This window comes from Odontesthes bonariensis, chromosome 23, assembly GCF_027942865.1.
Source record: "Odontesthes bonariensis isolate fOdoBon6 chromosome 23, fOdoBon6.hap1, whole genome shotgun sequence".
Taxonomy (NCBI): Eukaryota; Metazoa; Chordata; class Actinopteri; order Atheriniformes; family Atherinopsidae; genus Odontesthes; species Odontesthes bonariensis.
In genome coordinates this window covers 3,482,771-3,502,107 of record NC_134528.1, presented here as the reverse complement: position 1 = coordinate 3,502,107, position 19,337 = coordinate 3,482,771, and the positions used below count along the sequence as shown (strand labels likewise).

The 19,337-nt window shown below is 42.6% G+C and overlaps 2 protein-coding genes across 7 annotated transcripts in view; one reads left to right on the top strand and one right to left on the bottom strand.

Moving 5' to 3' along the window:
* The window catches only part of LOC142373457 (NACHT, LRR and PYD domains-containing protein 14-like), a 337,305-nt gene that overhangs the window by 197,272 nt on the left and 120,696 nt on the right, over positions 1-19,337 (top strand). The gene's annotated exons all lie outside the window — the stretch shown is intronic.
* The window catches only part of LOC142373460 (NACHT, LRR and PYD domains-containing protein 12-like), a 65,918-nt gene that overhangs the window by 35,442 nt on the left and 11,139 nt on the right, over positions 1-19,337 (bottom strand). For both annotated transcript variants that reach the window (XM_075456726.1, XM_075456727.1), the window contains exons 3-7: positions 19,218-19,337; positions 16,100-16,219; positions 12,641-12,760; positions 11,787-11,906; positions 10,492-10,611 (exon numbers count right to left, since the gene is read on the bottom strand). In XM_075456726.1, coding sequence (XP_075312841.1) covers positions 10,492-10,611; positions 11,787-11,906; positions 12,641-12,760; positions 16,100-16,219; positions 19,218-19,337 — 600 coding nt within the window. The remainder of the gene's footprint in view (positions 1-10,491; positions 10,612-11,786; positions 11,907-12,640; positions 12,761-16,099; positions 16,220-19,217) is intronic.

Sequence of the window (19,337 nt, the reverse complement as noted above, 5' to 3'; positions counted from 1 at the left end):
TTGCTAACTTCGGTAGCCACCATCGCAGGTCTTCGGGTGCAGTTGGCTCGCCTCACGCAAAGTGGGAACTGAATTGCGTGGGCGCGCCTTTTCGGTGGATTACGGGACAATCTTCGCGTCTTCAGTGCTGGACTATTGAGGACTTTCTACCCGCTTTGTTCCTGCTGTGGGCCACAGTTACTCGTCGGACTCTGCCGTATCACAGGTCGTATATTACGTTTTTAAGAGATGCTACCTTGGTTGATGTGAAGAAAGAGGCAAGAGACACTTTTCTCGTTATATTTACCTTGCCAATGCCTTTGTTTACAATTGTAAGGGGGATTTGAATTGTATCCTTGTCATCTCAAATGTCATGATTGTGTGAAAAGCGTTTTAATGGAAAATATGGGTTTTGAGCATCTGTGCTGCCATTTAAGCACTGTTGCATTGTAATTTATATCAACTTTTTTAAATATTACAAAATGTCTAATCAAAACGAAAAAGAGGCAGGTGATGGTATGTCAAAAGAAACTGAAGTAGTGTTTGTGGAGCCATCAAAGTGTAATATTTGTGGTCTAAACAAAGAGGTTATTGAAGGTGAAAATGCAGAGAATGCTATTAGACATTTTTCATGTACGTCATGCACAGAAAAGTCAGAGGTCAAAATGAAAGAGCCTAGTGCTGCCGTTGCTCAGACAAGCGGAACTAGAAAGTCTTCCCGTGACAGACGTTTCACGCCAAAAATGCAAGAACTAAAAGAACAAGAACAATCTCAGAAAGAAAAAAGATTTCAGTCTGCCTATGAAAAATGGAAAATCAAAGTCAGAGAAGTAAGATCGGAGTTGAAGACTCTGTGCACTGAGTCAACCATATTTCAGATGATGGATGAAGTCGAGAAACTAGAAAGTGATCTGAGAGACTTGTATGATGGCATACGGCATATAATGGCACCAAGTCAAGAAATTAGGAGGAAAATTGATGCATGCATAGCCGTTACAGCAGATCTGTTGAAGTTAATGGGGGTGCGCTCAACTGAAGAGGACAGAGACTTTGATGCTGAGGCAGAGAAAGCAAGGTTGGGTTTGCTGCTTGACAATGAATATGCACGATCAATATATGGATCCACCGTTTCTAAAGTCACAAACCATAGCCTGCGCTCTGGCCAAGCCTCTGAAACTGGAGGTATTGCCGCTAAAAGAGCAGAAGTCACCGCACAGCTAGCAGCGAAGAAAGCTGAACTGGATTTGGAGGCTGACATAGAGGCAAAGCGTCAGCAATTAAAAAAGCTAGAGCGTCACAGAGACATTGAGGTCATGGAAGCAAAACTCAGAGCATACAAAGAGGAGGAATTAAGAGATCAAAGCAGGCAAGGTAGCCTAGCATATGATATGATCGATCCAAACCCACTTCCCCCCAGTGTTGCTTACCTGACCGGACAAGCTGCAAGGACTGAAGTAAGTCTGGTGCAGGCGCTGCAAGAGTCAATGGCTTTAACTCGACTCCCTGTTCCAGAACCTTCTGTATTTTCGGGGAATCCACTGCAGTTTATAGAGTGGAGTACAAGCTTCAAGGCCCTAATAGAAGGACGATGTTTCAATGCAGCAGACAAGTTATTCTATTTGCAGAAGTACATTAGCGGTGAAGCAAAGTCAGTTTTGGAGGGTAGCTTCTATAGGAAAGATGAGCAGGCCTATCAACAAGCCTGGAAGAAGCTGAATGAGAGATATGGTCACTCCTTTGTGGTACACCGTGCCTTCAGGGAAAAACTCAACAGATGGGCAAGGATTGGTGCAAGGGAGTATATAAAGTTAAGAGAATTCAGTGACTTTTTACAATCCTGCTGCGACGCTATGCCTCATGTTAAGGGCCTTCAGGTTCTGAACGACTGCGAAGAGAACCAGAAGATGTTGGCTAAACTCCCTGATTGGGTGGCAAGTCGGTGGAATCGTTATGTCACAGAACAACTAGACAAAGACAACGACTATCCTGGCTTTAGTGAGTTTGCTGCATTCATTGCAAAAGAGGCACGTATAGCATGTAATCCAGTATCGTCACTTCATGCAATTAAGAATACAGAGGAGAGGACGGTTAGAGAAACAAAACAGTCACGAGCGAATACTTTTGCAACAAATGTAAGATCCACAGAAGCAGCTTGTTCCTCAGCCAAGTCCAATGATGATAGTGACACTGAAGACTCTAATGCACTCCTGACAACAGTGGCGTCTAGTTTTAGATCAGTAAAATGTGCATTTTGTGGAGAAAATCATGCTACCTACAAATGTGAGAAATTAATGTTAAGATCAACAGAGCAGAAAAGGACATTTGTGCTGGATAATAAGTTGTGCTTTGCATGCCTGAGAAAGGGGCACATCTCCAGAGATTGCAGGAATAGAGCAACATGTGCACTATGTAAGAAACGCCACCCTACACCATTGCATGAAGATCGTCCTGCAGCAAATGAGTTTTTACAAGCAGTTCTGCCAGCTGAAGAGAACACCGTCTCACTGTCATGCTCTGTTAGTGGAGAAGCGGGCAGCAGTACATCAATGATTGTTCCAGTCTGGCTCTCATCACCCAATACAGAGTCGGAGGTTCTCGTGTATGCCTTATTGGACACTCAGAGCAGTCATACATTTGTCGACCGGGAAGTGTGTGAAAAGCTAAAGATAGAAATGAAATCAGTAAGGCTAAAGCTCTCCACAATGATGGGAGTAGACTCGGTGGTACAAAGCCAACGTGTTAGTGGACTCAAAGTTAGAGGCTTTACATCAGATTGTTACGTCAACTTACCTCCCACTTACACGAGGGATTTCATCCCTCTGGAACGAGCACACATTCCCACTCCTGAGACAGCCAAGAGGTGGAAACATCTTGCTCCAATAGCGGACAAAATGCATGCCCAGATGGATTGTGAAGTTGGGCTGCTTATAGGCTATGATTGTTCTAGAGCACTGGCACCACGGCAAGTTGTTACAGGCGGTGATTATGAGCCATATGCCATCAAGACAGACTTGGGATGGAGCATTGTAGGAAGCGTGCTGCAGAATACTAATTTTGAGTGTGTGACCGGATTTTGCCATCGCATATCGGTCAGAGAAATGCATCCAGTGACTCCAGTTTCTGTCATAAAAGCACTTGAACTTGACTTTGCTGATACCCGAATAGGAGAGAAGAGTATATCACAGGAGGATGTTCAGTTTCTTCAGCTCTTAAGCAAAGGCGTCAACCAAAATGAATGCGGTCACATTGAGATGCCCTTACCTTTCAAAACACGCCCTCATCTTCCAGATAACAAGAAACTTGCATTAGTTCGACTGAAACACCTGAAACGAAAGTTGGAGAGAGATTCTAAATTCAAGCAGGATTATGTGAGATTTATGGAAGGAGTCTTTGGAGATGGCGATGCAGAGAAGGTAAAAGAGCAAGCAAAAACAGGCAATCTGTGGTATATACCACACCAAGGCATATATCACCCCAGAAAACCAGATAAAATCAGGGTTGTTTTTGACTGCTCTGCTAAGTATGCAGGCACAGCCTTGAATGATCATTTGTTGACCGGGCCTGATCTTACAAACGGGCTTACTGGGGTGCTCTGCCGTTTCCGTAAACACCCAATTGCCATAATGTGTGACGTGGAAAAAATGTTCCACAGGTTTCATGTCCGTAGAGAAGATCGGGACTATCTGCGATTCCTGTGGTGGGAGAATGGTGATACAGATGCAGAACCCACAGAATATCGCATGAAGGTCCACCTTTTCGGAGCATCATCTTCTCCAGGGTGTGCTAATTATGCTATGAAGCAGCTTGCCAGCATGAATGGAAAAGACTACCCATTGGCTGCCAGTTTCATTAGGAACCATTTTTATGTAGATGATGGGCTCATAAGCCTGGAGTCTGTTGATGAGGCCATAAAGTTGGTAAGGGACGCTCAAGCTGTATGTGCTAAAGGAAAATTGCATCTCCACAAATTCCTTTCTAACAACAGAAATGTTCTGGAGACAATTAGTGTGACTGACCGTGCTGCTGAGGTGAAGAATGTAAATCTTAACCATGATCATCTTCCTGTGCAAAATGTGCTAGGGGTAAAGTGGGATGTAGAAAAAGACGTCTTCTCCTTCTCAGTCACCCTTGGGGAGAAAGCTGCTACACGCCGTGGAATCCTCTCAGTTGTGTCCTCCATTTATGATCCTCTAGGCTTCCTGGCCCCCTTTGTCCTTTTGGGGAAGAGAGTGCTGCAGGAAATGTGTCGGAAGGGCATTAGCTGGGATGAACCACTGCCAAGTGAATTAGAGCCAAGGTGGGAGAGTTGGCTGAAGGATTTACCGAACTTGCAAAAAATACAAATCTCAAGATGCTTCATACCTGAAGGCTTTGGAAAGACTTTGAGAACTGAATTACATCATTTTTCTGACGCCAGTAGCCATGGCTATGGTCAGTGTTCATATGTCAGGCTAGTGAATGATGAAAATGTTCATTGTGCCTTCATTATGGGGAAAGCAAGGGTCGCCCCTACCAAAGTTGTCACTATACCTCGACTAGAGTTGACCGCAGCAGTCATTTCTGCAGCAATGAGCAACATGCTGAAGGAAGAACTTGACCTCAAAGTGGACAGAGAATACTTTTGGACTGACTCACAAGTAGTCCTAGGGTATATCAATAATGAGGCTAGAAGGTTTCATGTCTTTGTTGCAAATCGAGTACAGAGAATCCGTGAGACCACAGACCCAAAACAGTGGCACTACATAAGCACAGAGGAGAACCCTGCTGATCATGCCTCTAGAGGCCTTAAGGTAGAAGAACTGATCAACTCCAACTGGTTTACAGGACCCAGATTTCTCTGGGGAAGAGAGATAGTTGCCAGTCAAGAGAAGCCAGAATTGTTGGTGGGAGACCCTGAGGTCAAAGCTGTCCAAGTCTTGAACACTAATGTTGCAGAAGAATCTGATTTTTTGCAATGTCTGTCAGTTTTCTCAAAATGGCCTCTGGCTGTAAATGTTGTGGCTCGAATCCAAAGATTGGCAAAGAGGGTAAAGACGTCAGCGCCCTTGAGTGTGGAGGAAAGAAGGAAGGCTACAGCGACTCTCATCCAGCTTACACAGCGAGCAGCCTTTAGAGAGGAGATGCGAACGCTCAGCCAGGACTGTGGGAAGGTAGCTTGCAGCAACCAACTGTACCAACTGGACCAATTTCTTCAAGATGGGGTAATGAGGGTGGGAGGAAGACTAAGGAGAGCGATGGCACCATTTGAAGTAAGGCACCCAGTAATCCTTCCCAAGGAGAGTAATGTTACGCGGCTTGTTCTTGCACACCACCACGAGAATTTACAGCATCAGGGTAGAGGACAGACCCTTAATGAACTTCGAGCCAACAGCTATTGGATTGTTGGTGGTAGCAAGGCAGTAGCTCAGTACATAAGCAAATGTGTCCAATGTAGAAGAGCTCGTAGGCCGCTAGAGCAGCAACAAATGGCAGACCTCCCTACTGACCGCACAGATCCTTCCCCACCCTTTACCTATTGTGGTATGGACTGCTTTGGTCCTTTTTATACCAAGCAAGGGCGCAAGGTGCAAAAACGGTATGGCCTTCTCTTTACCTGTCTTTGCTCCAGAGCGATTCATATAGAACTGTTGGAGGATATGACCACTGATGCTTTCATTAACGCTTTACGATGTTTTATAGCCATCCGGGGAGCTGTTAGACATCTTAGATCAGACCAAGGAACCAACTTTGTTGGAGCAAAGAGAGAGCTGGAGAAAGCACTAAAGGAAGTCAGCAAGGAAAGAGTGGCTGCTTACCTGGCAACCAAGCAGTGCGATTTTTGTTTGAATGCACCAAGTGCAAGTCATGCTGGTGGCAGCTGGGAACGGCAGATCAGGACAGTGAGGAGTGTGATGAGCTCAGTTCTTGCACAATGTGCTGGGCGACTAAATGATGCCTCTCTGCGAACATTCTTTTACGAAGCAATGTCAATAGTTAACAACCGCCCACTTACAGTGGATGGCCTAAGTGATCCGACTAGCTTAGAGCCACTCACTCCAAACCATCTGCTTACCATGAAGTCCTCTATCCCACTTCCCCCACCCGGCAGATTTGATAAGGAAGATCTCTATACAAAAAAGCGATGGAGGCAGGTTCAGTATCTGTGTGAGCAGTTTTGGTGCAGGTGGAAGAAGGAGTATCTTGCCAGCATCTCTCTAAGGCAACGGTGGCATTATCCTAGGAGGAATGTGCAGGTTGGGGACATTGTAATCGTAAAGGAAGATGAAGTCTCTCGCAATGAATGGAAGCTGGCCAGGGTCCTGGGGGTCTGCGAGAGTGATGATGGACTAGTACGTAAAGTTGTAATACAAATGGGGGAACGAAGGTTGGGGAAAAAAGGTGAACGTGTTACCAAACCCTCCATTATTGAGCGGCCAATACAAAAGTTGGTTGTACTGGTAACCGAATGCTGAAATCCAGTGAGGTACTTAATGAAGAATGCAATGATGAATTAAAGATTTTAATTATGTGCTGGGTTTAATGTACTGGGATGCTGGGAAATTACCATTCGTTGAATGTATTTTAAGGTAATTTGGTGGGAGTGTAGCTGCCACTGATAGGCCTGTGTGGGAACATGTGATTTAGGCTATTTTAATAATAATTATAAAGTCAAAAGTTTGCTTGGTTTTTGTTTCCTTTTGGTTATGTTTATTTTGCTGTGTGAATGGATGTGATTATATTTTGTTCTTGGGTTGTTTTCGTTTATTTTAATCATTTGTTGTATTCTTGGGCCGTGTGTGTCACGTGACCTTAAGGACATTATATGACCCGGAAGCATTGGGGTCAGGTAGAGGAATTTCAGAAATGTTTGGTGTGCACTGCGTTGCAAACGCTCGAGAGAAACCTACCGCTGGTACAAGGCGTACACGGTAATGGCTTGAATTTATATTATATTGTATTTTCTTTACAGATTCTTTTTTGTATGTCTTTTTGGTTAATGTTAATGCGTGGTATGTGTTTGTTTATTGCTTGTCAGTTTTCACGGTGTTCATGACGAACCAAAGGAAATAAAGAAAACCAGTCGTGACATCAGTTTGAAGCGTGGACCGGGTTATTGAGACCAGCAGTAGCTACAGTCTGGAACTCTTCCTTTGGACCGGTCACTCTTCATAGACAGACAGTCAGATCCTGGAGACTCTGCTCTCTGTCTGCGGTGCTGACCTCTGCAAACACAAACCAGGAAATATTCTGCACCCTAAAAGTATTTATTTATATCTTTACATGATCAGCTGCTGGTATTCTTTTTCCTTTTTGTCTTCTTCCCTTCCTGCTTTGTCTGCAGCAGCTGCTGCTTTTCAGTGTGATAGATTCATAGATTCTGATCGGTCAGCTGATGCCAACTCCACCTGTTTTACCTGAAGGAGCACATGTAAAACAGTCAGAAAACATTTTGACTTGTGGAGTGGATAACTAGCATTGTAGTACCACTTGGTTGTCACACCCAGGGAATGGAGGACGCAGGAGCAGGAGATGTGTTATCCAAAGCTTTTATTGTAGGAGCAGATGTTATCAAGACTCTCCAGAGAGAGAAACAAAACAGGCTATATAATTATTATTTATATATATATATATATATATATATATATAGTTATACACTTCTCCAAAATTAGAGAAGTATATCTATGAAAATTTATCAAGGAAATCAAAATCACTCCATTATGCGGATGAACAAACAAAAGGGTCTATCAAACTTTATCTTTAACTAAAAGTCACTCCTGCTACGGAGGAAAAAAACAAATCACCTCCTAAAAAACGGAGGAACTACACTATGAAAATTTATAAAACAGAAATCACTCCAACTGGGAGGAAAAACAAGAATGCTATAAAAATAAACTTACACTGTTACTTTAACAGGACTAATTTATCAAACATTATCAAAAAACAAAAAACCTAGTTTGTGCAAGCTTATAATTGGTTTGAAATAACTAAAAATGTGTTCTAGTGTATGCATATTCACCACTAGTAGAGGACTGGACTGTTTTCTATGTCACTTGGACCCCATATTATTTGGAAACCTGTTTTTCTGTGCTGATGACCACAACAGTTTCATTTATGCTACACTACCAGACGATATGAACGGAAATATAACAGTCATAACTAGCTGTTTCACACGACTGCTGACTTTGAGATTTACAGACTTTTTATTATTATTATTATTTTCCTTCATAGGTTTTGTTTTTACTGTAACATGGGCTTACAACATTATTCCAAATGACAATGTCACGCTGTTTTGGGGTAATCTATTCATATGAATGAAAATATAGTAACCAGGTGCTTTTTTCTTTTTCTGTCTCCTTTTTCATTTTAATTTTATTCTACTCTTTTGTTCTTTTTCACATTCTCACGAGTGTGATATATAGTTTGGGTCATTGTACATTGTTTTTTTTTGTGTGTGCCCCCCCCAAGATCCAAGATCCAGAGCCTCCATGACACTCCATGCAGTTTTTGCTGGTATCAGACTCAGGTGTTCTCCGCTGCTTCGTATGGTGCCAATATCGCTGGAACAGGGGATGGGAGCAGCTTCAGGCTCAGGCTCGCTTCTTGTGGATGGTTGAACTAGCATCGCTGTTATGCTAGGCTGTGACAAGCTCGATGATCTCACCGCCCGCAACCGTGAAGCATGTTTTTTGCTAGTCGTATGGCCCCGCAACGCGTGTTCTCTCATACTTGACAGAAATATGACTGTTTTACAAACGCTACATTTAGCTCTGTGGTCATCAATTCGCGATAGCCAGCCTCTGAAATCGTCATTTTCGAGCCAACTTTCTTGGAACCTGCATTTGCCAGTCATGTTTGCCAACTGACGCCGAACCACCACTGCCAGACTTCAGTGGGCTCCAAGATATTGCATTCTAGAATGTTGCACATTACAGCACGAAACCAAACCATCTCTGGTGAAGCGTTGTAGTTATAACCGGTGAGAAACAATGTTATACACCAAACAAAAAAGTAAGCAACAAAATACACTCAAGTTTTGCTTCTACTCAACTGTTAAGAAAATTCCATGATATTCCATGACTGTGCATGCAAAATGGTCAAATTCCATGACTTTCCTAGCCTGGCTGACGCGTCCACATCTCGATGAGATAGTGGTCTGGGAACTAGGTGTGCATTTTCTCGTATTTGAGGCGTGGTTTACGAATGCCTAGAGCCGTTTATTGGGCGCTACGAATGTCTATCAAATGGCGTCTGGTTCTTCCCATGCTGCTTTGCGCGCGATTCATAGCCAATTGTATCACTTATACCAGATGACGTATGTAGAGCGACAGAAATTCGACGAGGAAGAAGAAGAAAAAAAAGTCAAATAAAAGTAAACTTGCGTTCTAAGCTACTTAAAACACTTTCTAAGGCTGCATCGAACGGTAACGTTGTGTCCGCTGCCATGTTGGATTAACACTCTACAAGCTTCGGTGTCGCGCATAGACGTCGTCATCGTCTTGCTGCCCCCCCCCCCGTTCTGTGATTGGTTCCCTAACTCAGGCAAAAATAAGGGCGGTGGTTTCCAGGCTGCCTTTGCAGTGTGAATGAAATCGCGCGCAAAGCAGCATGGGAATTCCCAGGCTATGACTTTCCATGACTGGAAAAACTTTTATGAAATTCCATGATATTCCAGAAATTCCATGACCCGTGGGAACCCTGCAGGTTGTGCGCAGCCATCTTGGTTTGACATCACACTGAGTGCTGTTCTCCCATCTGTTGTCATGGCAGCATGAGACAGCAGCAGGTTAACCTCTTTATCAGGACATTTTGCATGTTTGGACTTAAATGCCGAGTTTGAAAAATCCTAAAATATGGAAATCTTCAAAGAAATCTCTGTTTCAGAAGTTTGTAAACTTATCAACAAGTTCAGTCATGAAACAGCTGCAGACTCACCTGGACCAATCAGGACAGGTGGTTTCAGGCTGTAACGGACGCTGCATGTTGAACCAAGCAGAACTCCATGAAGGAGGACCAAAGAAGAACTGATAGAATCACTTTTTATCCTTTATGCTCACATAATCATTTCTGCCTCCGTGTAACTGCTCATGCTGCCACTCTTGCACCTCTGCATGAGAATAACAGCTGCACTCGGAGGTCGCCCCTGCCTGCTCTCAGTGCTCTCAGAGGGGAATGTCCCACAGCCTTGGTGGCATCAGAGGATATTCCACAGCCTCGGCACAATCGACACCGCTGTCTGCCCCCAGAGGGGCAGAAGGGAATGTCTCATGACTCGTATGAACAAAATGTGAACGTCTGTTTACCCTGTAGAAGCTTGTTTAGAACTTAGTATCTTTGAACATCTGCATCACAGCCTCTGGATGCAGATGTTCCCTTGTTGCATCATGATTAAATGTGGAATGAGTTTTCTTATTCATTTCCCATCATGAACTACAGAAAGAGAGACACTAAATAAACCTTCATTGACAGATAATTTAATCTCACTGGGAGCTTATTTAAGATGAATCATAAGTCAGTTATTGACTCTTCTCTTACTTTCTGTCTGAGGGTCCAGGTTCATTTCTAAACTTTAGTGGAGAATCCATGGACCGGTCACTCTTCATAGACAGACAGTCAGATCCTGGAGACTCTGCTCTCTGTCTGTGGTGCTGACCTCTGCAAACACAAACATGTTGTTATTCACATCACATCAATCTCTGAGAAATTCTCTCATTAAAACCATTTAAGAAGCTGTGAACACACAAACTGCTGCAGAGAATCAGAAGCTTTCCTCTGTGGAACAGGCCTCTTAGATCACATTACAGCTTTTCTATCTGACTGACATCAGAGGCCACGTTTCCTCTGCAGGAACCTTCCACAGAGACCAGGAACCTCTGGAGGGTTCTGACCCTCTGAGTTTCTCTGCAGTGACCAGGAACTAATAAAGATATCAGGAGATATTCTTCATCTGTGAGAGTTAATCCATATCATATCCACACCACATACTGTCTGCTGAGGCTGAGGTCAGGGTGTTCTCTGCTAAAATAAACATGTTGTGACTCATATCAGACAGAGACTGCAGACAGAGCGCTAACAGGAAAGGAGGAGGATCACAGAGCTGGTTAACAACAGATGCTGTAATCCTGGACATGTCACTGAGAAGCAGCGTCTCTGCACCCCAGATGTTGAACAGCTGGCTGTGAGTTTCTGTCCATGTTGTCTACTGAGAGAGTTCACCTGAGTTAGCTGCTGACGCTGTGTGTGACATCATCAGCTAAGTTGTTGCTAAGCTACAGAAGCAACAGCCCAACCCACTGATGGAGACCTCTGAAGGTTTCTACCACACCTTCCTCTCTGCTCCACTTCAGCTTTCTACATGTTTGTCAGGTTATTTATGTTTTATTATGTTATCTATAAGAACAGCTGATCTTGGCTAATGATTGATGCTGCAGTGACATCATTTCCCTTCAGGCAACATTTACCACTCCTGTAATACACTCAGCTGTTTCACTGTTTCTGCTCCTGATAATCTCTAATATGGAAAACTGAAGCTGCCTCATTTCAAAATAACATAAATATATATATATATAACATAGAACATGAATATACCAATAAATTCTACTAAATAAAAGGTACAGATCTTTTTACTCTGTTATTAATGTACCGACTGTGAAATAAATTGATATTTCTGCCTTCATACCCTGACATTTAATTTTCTATTTGTTTCACTGATTTAATCCTTTATTCATATATTTATGATATTATCCCTGAATTAATTTGTTCTTTATCTATTCATTTATGCAACAAGTCGATCATGAAAGATCCTGAAATCTCTGTTTCAGGCTTCTTACTTTCTGTCCGAGGGTCCGGGTTCACCACTGAAGTCTGGAACTCTTCCTTTGGACCGGTCACTCTTCATAGACAGACAGTCAGATCCTGGAGACTCTGCTCTCTGTCTGTGGTGCTGACCTCTGCAAACACAAACCAGGAAATATTCTGCACCGTAAAAGTATTTATTTATATCTTTACATGATCAGCTGCTGGTATTCTTTTTCCTTTTTGTCTTCTTCCCTTCCTGCTTTGTCTGCAGCAGCTGCTGCTTTTCAGTGTGATAGATTCATAGATTCTGATCGGTCAGCTGATGCCAACTCCACCTGTTTTACCTGAAGGAGCACATGTAAAACAGTCAGAAAACATTTTGACTTATGGAGTGGATAACTAGCATTGTAGTACCACTTGGTTGTCACACCCAGGGAATGGAGGACGCAGGAGCAGGAGATGTGTTATCCAAAGCTTTTATTGTAGGAGCAGATGTTATTAAGACTCTCCAGAGAAACAAAACAGGCTATATAATTATTATTTATATATATATATATATATATATATATACATATACATATACATATATATATAAATAACATAGAACATGAACATACCAATAAATACTACTAAATAAAGGTACAGATCTTTTTACTCTGTTATTAATGTACCGACTGTGAAATAAATTGATATTTCTGCCTTCATTTAACTTTGTGTTAAAACCCGTTTATTTACCCTGACATTTAATTTTCTATTTGTTTCATTGATTTAATCCTTTATTCATATATTTATGATATTATCCCTGAATTAATTTGTTCTTTATCTATTCATTTATGCAACAAGTCGATCATGAAAGATCCTGAAATCTCTGTTTCAGGCTTCTTACTTTCTGTCCGAGGGTCCGGGTTCACCACTGAAGTCTGGAACTCTTCCTTTGGACCGGTCACTCTTCATAGACAGACAGTCAGATCCTGGAGACTCTGCTCTCTGTCTGTGGTGCTGACCTCTGCAAACACAAACCAGGAAATATTCTGCACCGTAAAAGTATTTATTTATATCTTTACATGATCAGCTGCTGGTATTCTTTTTCCTTTTTGTCTTCTTCCCTTCCTGCTTTGTCTGCAGCAGCTGCTGCTTTTCAGTGTGATAGATTCATAGATTCTGATCGGTCAGCTGATGCCAACTCCACCTGTTTTACCTGAAGGAGCACATGTAAAACAGTCAGAAAACATTTTGACTTGTGGAGTGGATAACTAGCATTGTAGTACCACTTGGTTGTCACACCCAGGGAATGGAGGACGCAGGAGCAGGAGATGTGTTATCCAAAGCTTTTATTGTAGGAGCAGATGTTATTAAGACTCTCCAGAGAGAGAAACAAAACAGGCTATATAATTATTATTTATATATATATATATACATATATATATATATATATATATATATATATATATATATATATAGTTATACACTTCTCCAAAATTAGAGAAGTATATCTATGAAAATTTATCAAGGAAATCAAAATCACTCCATTATGCGGATGAACAAACAAAAGGGTCTATCAAACTTTATCTTTAACTAAAAGTCACTCCTGCTACGGAGGAAAAAAACAAATCACCTCCTAAAAAACGGAGGAACTACACTATGAAAATTTATAAAACAGAAATCACTCCAACTGGGAGGAAAAACAAGAATGCTATAAAAATAAACTTACACTGTTACTTTAACAGGACTAATTTATCAAAAATTATCAAAAAACAAAAAACCTAGTTTGTGCAAGCTTATAATTGGTTTGAAATAACTAAAAATGTGTTCTAGTGTATGCATATTCACCACTAGTAGAGGACTGGACTGTTTTCTATGTCACTTGGACCCCATATTATTTGGAAACCTGTTTTTCTGTGCTGATGACCACAACAGTTTCATTTATGCTACACTACCAGACGATATGAACGGAAATATAACAGTCATAACTAGCTGTTTCACACGACTGCTGACTTTGAGATTTACAGACTTTTTATTATTATTATTATTTTCCTTCATAGGTTTTGTTTTTACTGTAACATGGGCTTACAACATTATTCCAAATGACAATGTCACGCTGTTTTGGGGTAATCTATTCATATGAATGAAAATATAGTAACCAGGTGCTTTTTTCTTTTTCTGTCTCCTTTTTCATTTTAATTTTATTCTACTCTTTTGTTCTTTTTCACATTCTCACGAGTGTGATATATAGTTTGGGTCATTGTACATTGTTTTTTTTTGTGTGTGCCCCCCCCAAGATCCAAGATCCAGAGCCTCCATGACACTCCATGCAGTTTTTGCTGGTATCAGACTCAGGTGTTCTCCGCTGCTTCGTATGGTGCCAATATCGCTGGAACAGGGGATGGGAGCAGCTTCAGGCTCAGGCTCGCTTCTTGTGGATGGTTGAACTAGCATCGCTGTTATGCTAGGCTGTGACAAGCTCGATGATCTCACCGCCCGCAACCGTGAAGCATGTTTTTTGCTAGTCGTATGGCCCCGCAACGCGTGTTCTCTCATACTTGACAGAAATATGACTGTTTTACAAACGCTACATTTAGCTCTGTGGTCATCAATTCGCGATAGCCAGCCTCTGAAATCGTCATTTTCGAGCCAACTTTCTTGGAACCTGCATTTGCCAGTCATGTTTGCCAACTGACGCCGAACCACCACTGCCAGACTTCAGTGGGCTCCAAGATATTGCATTCTAGAATGTTGCACATTACAGCACGAAACCAAACCATCTCTGGTGAAGCGTTGTAGTTATAACCGGTGAGAAACAATGTTATACACCAAACAAAAAAGTAAGCAACAAAATACACTCAAGTTTTGCTTCTACTCAACTGTTAAGAAAATTCCATGATATTCCATGACTGTGCATGCAAAATGGTCAAATTCCATGACTTTCCTAGCCTGGCTGACGCGTCCACATCTCGATGAGATAGTGGTCTGGGAACTAGGTGTGCATTTTCTCGTATTTGAGGCGTGGTTTACGAATGCCTAGAGCCGTTTATTGGGCGCTACGAATGTCTATCAAATGGCGTCTGGTTCTTCCCATGCTGCTTTGCGCGCGATTCATAGCCAATTGTATCACTTATACCAGATGACGTATGTAGAGCGACAGAAATTCGACGAGGAAGAAGAAGAAAAAAAAGTCAAATAAAAGTAAACTTGCGTTCTAAGCTCCTTAAAACACTTTCTAAGGCTGCATCGAACGGTAACGTTGTGTCCGCTGCCATGTTGGATTAACACTCTACAAGCTTCGGTGTCGCGCATAGATGTCGTCATCGTCTTGCTGCCCCCCCCCCGTTCTGTGATTGGTTCCCTAACTCAGGCAAAAATAAGGGCGGTGGTTTCCAGGCTGCCTTTGCAGTGTGAATGAAATCGCGCGCAAAGCAGCATGGGAATTCCCAGGCTATGACTTTCCATGACTGGAAAAACTTTTATGAAATTCCATGATATTCCAGAAATTCCATGACCCGTGGGAACCCTGCAGGTTGTGCGCAGCCATCTTGGTTTGACATCACACTGAGTGCTGTTCTCCCATCTGTTGTCATGGCAGCATGAGACAGCAGCAGGTTAACCTCTTTATCAGGACATTTTGCATGTTTGGACTTAAATGCCGAGTTTGAAAAATCCTAAAATATGGAAATCTTCAAAGAAATCTCTGTTTTAGAAGTTTGTAAACTTATCAACAAGTTCAGTCATGAAACAGCTGCAGACTCACCTGGACCAATCAGGACAGGTGGTTTCAGGCTGTAACGGACGCTGCATGTTGAACCAAGCAGAACTCCATGAAGGAGGACCAAAGAAGAACTGATAGAATAACTTTTTATCCTTTATGCTCACATAATCATTTCTGCCTCCGTGTAACTGCTCATGCTGCCACTCTTGCACCTCTGCATGAGAATAACAGCTGCACTCGGAGGTCGCCCCTGCCTGCTCTCAGTGCTCTCAGAGGGGAATGTCCCACAGCCTTGGTGGCATCAGAGGATATTCCACAGCCTCGGCACAATCCACACCACTGTCTGCCCCCAGAGGGGCAGAAGGGAATGTCTCATGACTCGTATGAACAAAATGTGAACGTCTGTTTACCCTGTAGAAGCTTGTTTAGAACTTAGTATCTTTGAACATCTGCATCACAGCCTCTGGATGCAGATGTTCCCTTGTTGCATCATGATTAAATGTGGAATGAGTTTTCTTATTCATTTCCCATCATGAACTACAGAAAGAGAGACACTAAATAAACCTTCATTGACGGATAATATAATCTCACTGGGAGCTTATTTAAGATGAATCATAAGTCAGTTATTGACTCTTCTCTTACTTTCTGTCTGAGGGTCCAGGTTCATTTCTAAACTTTAGTGGAGAATCCATGGACCGGTCACTCTTCATAGACAGACAGTCAGATCCTGGAGACTCTGCTCTCTGTCTGTGGTGCTGACCTCTGCAAACACAAACATGTTGTTATTCACATCACATCAATCTCTGAGAAATTCTCTCATTAAAACCATTTAAGAAGCTGTGAACACACAAACTGCTGCAGAGAATCAGAAGCTTTCCTCTGTGGAACAGGCCTCTTAGATCACATTACAGCTTTTCTATCTGACTGACATCAGAGGCCACGTTTCCTCTGCAAGAACCTTCCACAGAGACCAGGAACCTCTGGAGGGTTCTGACCCTCTGAGTTTCTCTGCAGTGACCAGGAACTAATAAAGATATCAGGAGATATTCTTCATCTGTGAGAGTTAATCCATATCATATCCACACCACATACTGTCTGCTGAGGCTGAGGTCAGGGTGTTCTCTGCTAAAATAAACATGTTGTGACTGATATCAGACAGAGACTGCAGACAGAGCGGTAACAGGAAAGCAGGAGGATCACAGAGCTGGTTAACAACAGATGCTGTAATCCTGGACATGTCACTGAGAAGCAGCGTCTCTGCACCCCAGATGTTGAACAGCTGGCTGTGAGTTTCTGTCCATGTTGTCTACTGAGAGAGTTCACCTGAGTTAGCTGCTGACGCTGTGTGTGACATCATCAGTTACGTTGTTGCTAAGCTACAGAAGCAACAGCCCAACCCACTGATGGAGACCTCTGAAGGTTTCTACCACACCTTCCTCTCTGCTCCACTTCAGCTTTCTACATGTTTGTCAGATTATTTATGTTTTATTATGTTATCTATAAGAACAGCTGATCCTGGCTAATGATTGATGCTGCAGTGACATCATTTCCCTTCAGGCAACATTTACCACTCCTGTAATACACTCAGCTGTTTCACTGTTTCTGCTCCTGATAATCTCTAATATGGAGAACTGAAGCTGCCTCATTTCAAAATAATATATATATAAAAAAAAATAAAAGGTACAGATCTTTTTACTCTGTTATTAATGTACCGACTGTAAAATAAATTGATATTTCTGTCTTCATTTAACTTTGTGTTAAAACCTGTTTCTTCACCCTGACATTTAATTTTCTATTTGTTTCATTGATTTAATCCTTTATTCATATATTTATGATATTATCCCTGGATTCAATATAAACACAAGAAACTTGTGCTAAAGAAAATAAAAAATAAAATAAATAAAGGACCAGACTCAGTGAATAATTCCCTACACTCCCTATTATATAGATCAGTGAGCAGTGCTGACCAACATATCATTGCGGTCATCAGGTGGGAACCTCCTTTCATCAGTGTTTCGTCTAGTTGGGCCCACGACACCTCCAGGAGGCTAGACAATGACCACTGGCGTCCCAGAGTCACCCCCCTGATGCCAGCCAACACTGCCCCTCACACCACAACCACCATAATCTACCTCAGCCTCTCACCAACTGCACACCAATCACAGCGGGGTGGGGATACAAACCCTGGTTCGGGTAGGGGAAGAAATAAAAGAGGTAAGAAAAGCAGGAATGGGATTCAAACCCTGGTTCGGGTAGGGGGTAATGCAAATATAGAGGGTGCCAGAGGTGGAGGAAGGACAAGACACACTAGCAGATTCAGCAGACAAACTCACCTGAACAGTTCTACAATCACTAAAAAATGCCAGCAAAAACAAAGCCATACAACTCACTCCAAGCCAACTCACCCAAAAATGGCCGCCTGGTTTCAAAAGGATCACATGTGCCAAACCCTCCACTTAAATAGCTTGAACTTCTTCTTTGCTTTTTCAAAAGTCTGTTTACCCTAAGTGCCCCCCCTGCTGGGCCCCCAGCTGCTATTGCTTCTTCTAATCCAAATCCACTGGCTGGATTTTACTGCTTTATCTGACATTTCCTGCACTATTTTCCTCACACTCTGTCCACTTACACCCAGCTCCCTCAACAATGAGACAGCAGACTTTGCAACAAATCCTCTACATCCTACTTCCACTGGACAGATTCTAACTTTCCATCCTCGCTGCTCTGCTTCTGCCCCCAACTCCACATACCTAAGCTTTCCCCTTTCATATGCTTCTGCTACCAATTCCTCCCAAGGAACAGTCAGCTCTATGAAATAGACTCTCATTCTACTCCTAGACCACAAAACTATATCAGGCCTTAGGTTTGTAGAGGCTATCTCCTGGGAAACAACAAGCTTATTTCCTAAATCTACCTGCATCTCCCAATCACAAGCATCCTCCAAGCTGCCGTGCCTCCTTATCGTCTTATTAACTTTCTCCCCCTCTTGAACAAACTGAATTGCAACTCTCTTCACCTTGGACCCTCCTAAGTTTACCTGCCTTCGTTTATCTTCAATACCTGCAGCTAAGCTTCTTAATACTTGGTCATGTCGCCATGTATACCGGCCTTGTGACAGACTAACCTTACAACCTGACAAAATATGCTTTAGAGTTGCAGTACCTGAACATAACGAACATAACGGGTCTCCATTTACCCAGAGTTTTAGGTTCTGGGGAGTTGGCAATACATCATATGTTGCCCCTATCAAAAATCTAATACTCCTTTCCTCCATACTCCACAGTTCTTTCCAACTAAGCTTTTTCTTCTCTACACCTTCCCAATTCAACCACCGTCCGTGCTTAGCCTGAGCCACTGCCTTTGCACCCCTTAACATTTCCTCCTGTCTACGAATCTGCTCAACAACTAGCTTTCTCTTCTCCTTTGGACCTGCTCTACTCCACACCGGTTTGCCTGGGCCAAGCCCCAAGCCTCCCCGCCCTATTTGCACATTACCCACAATCTCTGTATGTCTAAGAGTTGCTTCTGCCTCCTGAGCTGCCATTCTTGGTTTCCACTTCCTCCCCTTGGTTGGGTTTGGAACCACCTTACTAACTACCACATTTTTACTCCCAGCTAACAGGAGCTCTGTCCTAACTTTAGTACATTTAAACTCCTCTACTAGACTAGATACTGCTACCTGAATTAATTTTTTCTTTATCTATTCATTCATGCAACAAGTCGATCATGAAAGATCCTGAAATCTCTGTTTCAGGTCTCTTACTTTCTGTCCGAGGGTCCGGGTTCACCACTGAAGTCTGGATCTCCTCCTTTGGACCGGTCACTATTCATAGACAGACAGTCAGATCCTGGAGACTCTGCTCTCTGTCTGTGGTGCTGACCT